Source organism: Athene cunicularia (genome assembly GCF_003259725.1).
Source record: "Athene cunicularia isolate RWA chromosome 3 unlocalized genomic scaffold, athCun1 chr3_part1, whole genome shotgun sequence".
Lineage (NCBI taxonomy): Eukaryota > Metazoa > Chordata > Aves > Strigiformes > Strigidae > Athene > Athene cunicularia.
Window position 1 is genome coordinate 75,498,112 of NW_020799097.1, and position 10,962 is coordinate 75,509,073.

The 10,962-nt window shown below is 37.7% G+C and overlaps 1 protein-coding gene across 1 annotated transcript in view; it reads left to right on the forward strand.

Moving 5' to 3' along the window:
* QKI (QKI, KH domain containing RNA binding) overlaps positions 1-10,962 on the forward strand; it is a 123,158-nt gene that overhangs the window by 72,997 nt on the left and 39,199 nt on the right. The window contains exon 4 of the mRNA XM_026845707.1: positions 334-477. Within this exon, the coding sequence (XP_026701508.1) occupies positions 334-477 (144 nt within the window). The remainder of the gene's footprint in view (positions 1-333; positions 478-10,962) is intronic.

Genomic DNA, 10,962 nt, shown 5'->3' on the forward strand with positions numbered 1-10,962 from the left:
GAAAGGCTTCTAAGAATATTGAAAGCAATACTGCGTTTGTAGTACTTGTTCTAGTTCCTTTGGTTGGTTGGGAATAAGAAATCACATTTGTTTTGTAGTCTGAAAAAAAACATATGAGGTTCCAAAACACAAAATCCTCCAAAAGATGTTTTGAAGCCTGAGTTCTTGTTAAATAACCACATGAAACAAAACAATCTCCACAGTATGAAGAAGTCTTTTCCCATCTAGCTGAAAATACAGTTCATAGTACTCACTGTTTGTCTGTTGTTTATGTGATTGTTTTATACAGAGTGTAACAGTGCTTCACAGCTTCCATGTTTTAATTTTTTTTAGGAAGAACAGAACCGAGGCAAGCCCAACTGGGAACACCTGAATGAAGATTTACATGTACTTATCACTGTGGAGGATGCTCAGAACAGAGCAGAAATAAAACTGAAGAGGGCTGTTGAAGAAGTCAAAAAGTTACTGATACCTGCAGTAAGTATTTGTATGCAAGTCTTCAATTTCCATTTCCAGAAATTACTTCTGAAATACAATTAATGCTGCAGCAGTAAGAGTAAGCCTGCAGAGCAGCATCCTAAAATGAAGATTAGATATTATTTTGTAATACTCTAGTGATCTTTAAAATGTCTCATCCCAGATTGAATTATTCCTCATAACAGGGTAATATTTTTTAATAGATTTTTTTGGCCTGTTTTAGATATAGTTGCAGGAATTTCTTGTCACCTTTAAAAGGTGATGCTGGACTGTTACAAACACGAGCTATCGCTTTAAGTCTGGGGAAGTATGTCATGCTTTGAGATGAATCTGGTACTTTAAGAAAAGAAGGCATCTTAGATCATCACATTAAACATCTTCCAAAAAGAACAAAAACCTTCAGGAACACAGTATCAAAAAACTTTGCTGTCAATATACTGGGGAAAAATAAATACATTGAAACTGGAAAATGGGTTTCCTTTCTCATTTCTTGATAATATAAACTGCCTTCTGCTCAGACAGATGACTTAAAGCCTTTTTCAGGGTCCAGAATTAACCTGTGAGAGCCCTTCTATTAGATCTGCTTTGAATTCTCACTCAAAGCAAGGTGATTCAGTGTGGCTGTATAGTATGTCCCATGCCATTAAGTTACATGTTGTGCTGATTTTTACCACCACTTTTGTGCCATTATAAACGGATAAAAAATAACTTTATCTGTTTCAGTGGAGGGAAAATTTTCCGTGTTACAAGGAAAAGTTAAGATTATTTTGTGAAAGAAAATAGTAGGTGGTATATTTTGGGTGCTTAGTGAATCCTAGTGGATGCTGGTTGTGAGGAAACTTGTGGTGACACATGCTGTATAAGCACATTTATTCAGAACACACTTTTTAAATTTCCAAAGATTGGGATAGAGACAATTTTTGAATTCACAAAATATGGTAGAGTATTAAGCAGGAGCTACAATAAGATGCAATTTAGACCTCTTCACATTGCACACTGTCAGTCCCTGAAAGCAGAAGACAACTACAGAAAGTAGATCTTCAGAATTTATTCATCCACTAAAGAGATCTTGAGCACATTAGGGTTGAGTTTATAGTCAGGCTTAGAAATAGTAATAAGAAAGACTTTTTATATGGGTAAAACTTGAAACCCTATGTTCATTCTCTAACTGCTATGCAGCAAATTTTAAAACCACACAACTCAAACTTCTGTGTGATACAAGATTGATTTTGTCAAATGTCTGTTGATTATTCTACCTCCCTTTTATTGCTGAATAAAATCTCTGAAGGGTCATGGTCAAGATGATCTAATAGGTCACCCCAATACATCTTAAGTAGTAATGTATATATTTTGCATACTTGTGTATATTTTTTGTTATACTTGATTTCCAGAGCAGGTGAATGGTGGTGTTTTGAGCCTAAAAAAAAAAATAAAAAATTGATTAGTAGTTTTTCATTGCGATAGTGTCAGTCAGCTCTTTTGTCTTGAAAATATTTTGCCTCATTTAGTAACTTAATCAGTGGAGGGAGCTCTGTAATTCTGATTACAGAAATAATCTTTTGCCCTTTAGAAAAAAAACAACAGAGGGCTAATTATTGTCCAAATATAGCATCAGTTGAAAAACACAGTCCATTTCATTAACATTTCTATATATTATGTGTAGGCATAAGAGATTTGGGTAGTGCTTATTACTTACATGAGCAAGAGTTAAAGGTCTGTTGGCTCTCATTTTTGAAAATTATGCCTCATTGAAACAGGCATATGAATTAGTATATAAGTGAACTACTTCTTGCACTACTTTATTGCATCTGTTCAGTTAGTAAGAAAAATGACTGTTTAGTAGAATTATGGTTTCAGGCAGTTTGAGAGTTGAAAAATTCTGCTCTAGGATTAAAAGATATGAATTGAAAACTTCCATGAAGGAAGCCATAAACCTTGACATAATCAGGGTAAGCATGAAGAAAAAGAAAGAAATCCTAGCTAATTAGGATAAAATGGGGGAACCTGTGAATGGTGGAAGATTCCAAAGATGCTCTAAAATGTATGAATGGAAAATTGGAAATTCCCTTTCATGTGGTAGAATACCTGCAGCTATTACTGTTTTTCAAATAAAAGTCAGAGGATTAAAATTTATAAAAATATATTATATGTATTTCTGTTTTATCTCCATCCAACTTGAATAAAATTTGAAATTATGTAGGAGAAAAGATTCAGTCTCATCTTTGCCATATAGTGGCAATGCCTCAGTTTTCTGATACAGGTTTCAGAAAAGCAAGAATAATCAGTTATTTTTATACTGAAGATATTAAAAAGCCTAATTACAATTTATAGCAACAGTGCACATATAGGCACATTTCTAAAATGGAACACACTGAAGTGTGTTTCTTCTCATCTCTATGAATCTAGATCACTAATTTGTTGTTTGTTTTTTTTTTCTTCTTGTGTATGTGAATTGTTAATTTCCCTTTCCACTTGCTCTTGGTTTTTTTTACCAAAATGGTGGTGTAGTCAAACAATTTATCTTTAGAAGTAAAAAGGATAACTTGAGGCATACCAGCTGAACAAGCTGGTTTTTCTTCCTAAGGAGAAAGGCCAAAATCTTTTTTTTGTTTGTTTGTTCCTTTGGATTTTTTAAGGTTACTAGTTTGGATTGTATTTAAATTTCTTTGGAATGAAACTCTTTTTGTTTTAGCTATACTTCAAGTTCAATAGGACTCATTCTTTTCCTCTTCCCATACTTTGAGATACTGGTCATTATCTGGACCTGCAAGGTCATGGTACTGTTTCTTTCATGTTTTTCTCCAAAGAAAACCAGGAAGAATAGTCTCCAGACTTTTGAGATCACATTGAGCTAAATGGTCCTTATACCTCCTTCAAAAGTGAATTCTACAGTTTATTGATCTCTCTTCATTGTGAGAGCTTTGAGAGTTTGTGAGAATCCAGTAGGAATGGGCAGTTCTCTAGTAAAGGAAAGAAAAGGTGCTCTGGATTGGGCACTGCAGAACATAAGAAAAAATGCAGAGCCTGTGTAAGGAGATGTACATAAATAAGTATAGCGTACTGAGTTACAGTGTCATTAAGGGTTTGCGATTATTCTTCGAGATCCTGGGCAGTAGGGCTGAAATCCTCTGCTAGAAATATGTAAGCCTTCTGCATGTTCTAAGAAGTGTTTAATGAACTTTTTAACCTGAATGTGTTTTCTAGATACTCCTCTCGTCATACAGATGTCCAGGTCTCTAATTACTAATTTACCTTTATACTATCTTTGTATAGGATGAGGCACATAGAACAGAATTCAGATTTCAGGCAAATACTTTTTACCTCTTTTTCCTTTGACTCCACATTCTTCCTTTCTGAGGAACAGGTTGGCTTTTACTAATTCTAATTTGGTCTGGAATCAGTGTTTTTCAAATTCTTTGTATTGCTTTTCTGACATTGGGGCAGCTGTAGCTTTACTTGGTGGCTGGCTGCATCTTGTCTGAAATCAACTACAACATAGTAGTCAGTAATGTTCTCTGTCTAACTGTGTATATCATTTGCCACTACAATAATGAAATTTTAAGGTTGCGAGGGATAGGACATATGTTTCAGTAGAAGATTATTTAATTTTGTTAGTACATTTGGCTGTTGCCTATAAGAGTGATTTTTAGACTTTTTAGTCTTGAATATCTTTAAATTTAGCTGTATGGTATGGGGGAAAGTATCATTATTTTTTTAAAAATTGAGCTTAATTTAAATAAATAATCAGTATTGATTTCATAATGTCAAAATCCTTAGTCGATGAATGTCAATGGTAATGATTTTTTTTAAAGGTAATTCAAACACAAATAAAACCATGCTGTATATCTGAGACAATTATTCCTTAATATGGAATAATATTAATTATGACTTAAAGTAGATGGGAGTCAACAAACAAACAATTTTATCATGGTCATTTTTGTGTATTTTGTAGCAGCTTTATGCATTGAGCAGCAATTACTACCAGTCTGTGATAACAGGATGAAATGCTTGGGAACGCTTAGTGATAGATGTGTTAGTGTTGTAGTTGAGGAACTGAAAAAATGGAGTAAGGAAAGGATGCAAAATAAAGGTGTTACTAGAACACACTTTCCACACCAAGATGATCTATAACATGAATTCACAGAGAGTCCGAATTACCAAAAGCTAATAAGGCACTTAGTAAGAGAGGAAAGCTTGGATAATTCTTGATGTATGGAGGAGCTGAAGTTGGAAATTAATTTTGCCAGTTGCCAGGTAAACCCAAACAAAGCCAACTTTGCAGAGCTACAAATCCTCAAATGTTAAAGCAGAAATACCAAACTGGTCTGAAGAGTGATGGATAAACTGATGTTACTGCCCTGTAACCATATCATAATTGCTGTTATGACTGTAGTCCATTTCCAGCAAGCTGTTTAGAAGGCTAAGCGAATTAGTGGAACTATGAAATAAAGGAAATAAATCATACACTCTTGCCTCTAAAAATTTTCATAAACAACAGAGAGAAAATAGCTATGTTTAACAAATAATAGAGTAGTAAAAATCAGAATGAGAACAACTGTGGAAATACTTGAAAATTGCCCAAGAGGCTGAAGCAGTTGCTGAAAGTGATTGATTGAATCTTCCTGAGTTAAGGTTTTACTATTCGGTGAATTTACTTTAGCCTGAGGGGCTGGTAAGGTTAAATACAAGGCACTACTGGAAAAGTAAAAGTTAGGAGTGTGGATCTGAATGTTTAGAAGATGTGTTAACCAGAGCAGTACAATTAAGAAATACAGTCTCATTTCAGAGGAAAGGAAGCAACTTAACTCTATATAAGATCTTGATTTCATTTTACTTGTGCAATAAAAACAGCCTCACCAAGTTGAAATTGAATTCTAGATCATAGAGAAAATGGGGAAAACCTGTGCTGATGATGGCTGCCTTCAGTATCAGCTGTGACAAAAGATGGAACTGGGAGAAACCTTATGAATTATTTTTTTTATGTCAAAAGATTAAAACAGATAACATACACTGTTTATAAAACAAAGGATTATTATCTTCTGTATTGTAAAAGGCAGATGAATTAAGAATAAAGAAAGTAGTGGAAGGAGATATGGGGGTGTAGGATTTGATTTTTACCTTGAAGATAGCCATCTATCTGCTATTAAGAAACAAAAAATTGAATAAAAGAATCATATTCACTCACGAAGCATGATACTGTTTACATTCACGGTCTTGAAGATAGTACGCCAACAAAAATATCTACAAAGCTTTGTATGAAGACGTAATGCAGACAGCTACAGCAAATGTATGTGGCTCAAGAAAATGTGTTAAATGGGATACAATCTCTTCTTCTGTATCTGTTGCTTTAAATGGTGAAGAGATGTTGGGAAAACACAGTACAAGCATTTTGCAGTTACACTCGATGGTTTGTTTCACAAAAGAACTGAGCCTTTTCCATCGTAGTCCAGCTAATGTGCAAGGATTTTACTCAGACTTTCTTCTTCCAAATGCTTGCTGTACTCCTTATCAAAACAGCAGCAGAAAATTACATTCTAGTATTTAATCTGGTTTAAAGTGATGTTTACTGCACGATTTTTACAAACTCGAGCATTCTTTATAGCGATGATTGGTACATAAGTACTCACTAGCTGTTGTTCTGTTTACTCCCTGTTATGAGGGATGTTATTTTGATGGTAATTCTGGTTTTAGTCACTCCTATATGCAACACATTTTCTTTATGTAGCAGGAGAGAATAGAATGAAGGGGCAATAGTATTGGCAGAATGTTTTATTTTTCACCTGGACAAATTAAAAGCATTTCTTTCTCAAAGAGAGCCTTCAGCAAGTGTGAGAAGGTGGTGCTTCTTAAACTAAATTTCTAATACCTTCCTTGTAAATGTAGTTGTAAATTTCCATTGTGGTGTATTTTCAGCTTCTTACAATAAACTGAAGGATGGCTTCATTTTTACCCTGAGAACTTTGTGTACTGTGAATTACATAGCACAAACCTGATACGGTAGAAAGAATTTTAGTTTAAGAACTTTTAATCATGCTTTAGCTTTAATAAAAAAAAAAGGGGGGGGACGACACATATTGTAGTAATGCTGTACATAGTTTGTGGCTCTGCAGCTAAGACCAGCAAAAGCTTGAAATTTGAAAGATACTAGGACAAGATTTTGTTTGTTTTAGCCATCTAAAAAGTCTCAATAAATTCAGCATGCAAGTTTGACTTCCCTGAATAGCTCTTTCTAATTCATTCCTGCATGGTGTGCTGGTTTTACATTTTTGCTTTCACAAGTGAGAATATAGTGCTGCCTTCTATCGTCTCCATGTTGAAATGTTGGTCATGCTGTGCAATCCATTGTTTGCTGCTTGTTCAATTAAAATTATGAAATGAATAAGTGATACAGTAGCCGAAAAAGAACTGTGCTGTCCTTAAAAGCTTTTTAGGAAATTCCTGCATTACATCTGTTTTGTCAGTACAGATGCAAGTTTTTCACAGGGCACATCATGTAAGTGATCAAAAGGGAAACTCTGTAGGTAGGGTAATGAAGCAGCCAGACTTATTGGGAGTGACTGCTAGATGACACGTGGTAAACTTTTTGATGTGGAGGAGAGGTGATAGTATGTTATTTTTAGTAGTGTGAAGCAGACTTAATGTTTCCATGACAGTATAAACCAAGGGTTGCTGCAGTCCTGCCATTCCTTCATGATTTGCTGTTCCTGCTTCCTGTTTTGCATCTGAAAGTACTGGCCTTCATCTGACCATGTAGTGAGTCCATTTGGTGGAGAGCTTAACCTTGGATTAGCTGACTTGCTACGGAATCAGTTTTGATTTAGCAGTGACAGAAGTGACGGAATGAGAACAGGCAGCTAGGGAAAAATGACATTACAACAGACCACCCTTAAATAAACTTCTGTAGAACTTCGAGTATGTTCACCTGCTGATAGGATGACAACAACAACAGAAACAGTGTAGCAGAATTTGACAGTGGAAAACAGAAGAGGAAAGCCTATAGTATGTAGGTTTTCCTCATCTGTTTTCCACTGTCCAGTATAGTCTAGTACTTCTAGAACCCAGGGAAATGAGGTAATTGTGCCTGCATACAGTTACTGTGGAATACCCTATTTATTTTCCCCTTTTCCTTCTCCAGAATATTTATTGGAGATGTATACCACCTTCCTCTGTATTCCTTTTTTTAAGGTGTTACAAATGTATAACTTGAGAAACGATAGATCATAGTATCTGAAAGAGAACCTTGGGAAAATTTCAAAATAGTCTCTTCTCAAAGAGAAACAAAGCAGCTCTGTTGCCTGAAACTCAGTAGGCACATGCCCTTCCAAAGCAGGATTATGCATTTATTAGGAGATCTAATTAGGTTCTATGTGGGTTTTGTCTGCCTTCCAGAAATGTGCTTAATCTATTTGGGTTTTGGTAGACATAGTTGTGGAAGAAAAAAATAAGTGCCCTATTCTGGTAATTAATTTCATGATACCTGTAACTTTTTTTTTTTTTCATTCTTCATCCCATTTTTAAAATTTGGTTCATCTGTTCTTGGCTATTTCCAGTGTTTCCTGTAGTTGTTGGTTGTTTTTTGGGGGGTTTGTGGGGGGTTTTGGGGTGTTTTTTTGTTTTTTTGTTTTTTTTTTTCCCCCATCTTTTTTTGTTCTTCTGTTGATGGCCCTGGAGCAGAGCATGTAAGGTGGGATCTTTATATAATATCTTGTTAAAGTATTTCTTCCCTTATTTGAGAAGTAGATGGTGAAGCTATGATTCTTCTTGTCTGTGCATCTAGATAAAGATGACAAGAAAATTGCAATAAATTACCCATACATTATTTTCCTTATCCTTCATTTCTAGTTGCAGTTGCTCTTTGTTTGTTTGGTTAGTTTTCTTTTTAAAATCGCAGCATAATCCCTAATTGAAAAAAAATGATAATTGTAGAATTGTGATTCCTGGGGATATGTAGTAGGAAGAATAGAAATTTATTGTCCAGCACTTTTAACACGTTTTCTTACTAAATATTAGTCAGACTACATTAAAGAGGTCAGATCACTTTACGTTTTGGCAGTGGTTTCTAGACAGATCTTAGCAATGGCAAAGATTTTTGTGTAAAGTAGTAGTAAAGTAACCAGTAAACATTTCCCTTTCCCAGCTATTTAAAGCATGCTTTATTGCCAGTGTTAGTTCTGAAACGTAGATTTCTAATATAAAAATAAGGTTTGTCATACAAACATCTGTGGTTTAATGCTGACTTATGATTTATAGTCATCAAGTTGTTCTACATTATGCTATTTTGATGTCAGAACACAGAAAATTCTAAACTTTGGTAAAGTGCCCAGGGTTTTTCACCTACCATTCAATAGAAAACTTAAGTGTTTCTTCTTTAAATCAATACAGAAATGTTTGAGCTTCCAGTAGAGGACTAATAAGATTTCTCTTTCTTTCATAAGTTATTTATAAACTGAGGCTTTAATATGAGTATGTTTTGTACCCTGTTATGAGGAGAAACATAGGTGAGCATGATATAAGAGACTTGTGCTAACTATTTTAAATAGCATGTATCATTTACCAGGCAGAGCCTCCATCCCCTGCTAGATGCAGGTCAAAACATTGGTAACAAGTGATGAGGAAAAGGCTGAGGTGCTTAATGACTTCTTTGCTTCAGTCTTTAATAACAAGACTAGTTGTACTGAGGGAATCCAGCCTCCTAAGCCAGAAGACAGACTGGGAGAACGACCCCCCCACAATCCTAGAGGAGATAGTCAGTGACCTGCTGCATCACACAGACACACACAAGTCTATGAGACCAGATGGTGTACACCCGAGGGTGCTGAAGGAGCTGGCTGGGGTGCTCGCCAAGCTGCTTTCCATCATTTACCAGCAGTCCTGGCTGACCGGGGAGGTGCCGACAGATTTGAAATTGGCCAATGTGACACCCATCTATAAGAAGGGTCGGAAGGATGATCCAGGAAATTACAGGCCTGTCAGCTTGACTTCAGTGCTCAGGAAGCTGATGGAGCAGCTCATCCTAAACACCATCATGCAACACATGAGGGACAACCAGATGCTCAGGCCCAGTCAGCATGGGTTTATGAAAGGCAGGTCCTGCTTGACAAACCTGATCTCCTTCTATGACAGGACAACCTGATTATTGGGTGGGGGAAAGGCTCTGGATGTTGTCTATCTTGAGTTTAGTAAGGCCTTTGACACTGTTTCCCACAACATTCTCCGGGAGAAATTGGTTGCTTGAGGCTTGGGTGGGCACACGCTTTGCTGAGTAAAAAACTGGCCTGATGCCAGGCCCAAAGAGTTGTGGTGAACGGAGTTAAATCCAGTTGGCGGCTGGTCACGAGTGGTGTCCCCCAGGGCTCAGTTTTGGGGCCGCTCCTGTTTAACATCTTTATTGATGATCTAGATGAGGGGATCGAGTGTACGCTCAGTCAGTTTGCAGATGACACCAGGTTGGGTGGGAGTGTTGATCTGCTCGAGGGTAGGGAGGCTCTGCAGAGAGACCTGGACAGGCTGGAGCCATGGGCTGAGGCCAACTGGGGGAGTTTCCATAAGGCCAAATGCCGGGGGCTGCCCTTGGGCCACAACAACCCCCAGCAGCGCTACAGGCTTGGGGAGGAGTGGCTGGAGAGCTGCCAGTCAGAGAGGGACCTGGGGGTGCTGATTGACAGCTGGCTGAACAGGAGCCAGCAGTGTGCCCAGGGGGCCAAGAAGGCCAATGGCATCCTGGCTTGTGTCAGCAATAGTGTGGCCAGCAGGGACAGGGAAGGATCTTACCCCTGTACTGGGCACTGGTGAGGCCGCCCCTCGATTCCTGTGTTCAGTTTTGGGCCCCTCACTACAAAAAGGACATTGAGTGACTCGAGCGTGTCCAGAGAAGGGCAACGGAGCTGGTGCAGGGTCTGGAGCACAGGTTGACGAGGAGCAGCTGAGGGAACTGGGGGTGTTTAGTCTGGAGAAGAGGAGGCTGAGGGGAGACCTCATCGCCCTCTACAGCTCCCTGAGAGGAGGTTGCAGAGAGCTGGGGATGAGTCTCTTTAACCAAGTAACAAGCGATAGGACAAGAGGGAATGGCCTCAAGCTGTGCCAGGGAAGGTTTAGACTGGATATTAGGAAGCATTTCTTTCCAGAATAGGTTGTTGGGTGTTGGAATGGGCTGCCTAGGGAGGTGGTGGAGTCCCCATCCCTGGAGGTGGAGGTCTGGTCGACATAGTGCTGAGGGATCTGGTGTAGTTGGGAACTGTCAGTGTTAATGGTTGGACTGGATGATCTTCAAGGTCTTTTCCAACCTAGACGATTCTGTGATTTTTGAACTGGGCCATACTTTAAATTAAACTGGAGACTGGTAAATGTTCTAGAAAGTGAAAGATTAGATGAGATGTTACTGGAAAGTTGCATTTGATTAGAACACATTTATTAATGAGAAGCATTTAAAACTCCATCAAGTAGTACATTTTTTGTGTTGTTTGAAACGGTCGGGGGGGGGGGGGG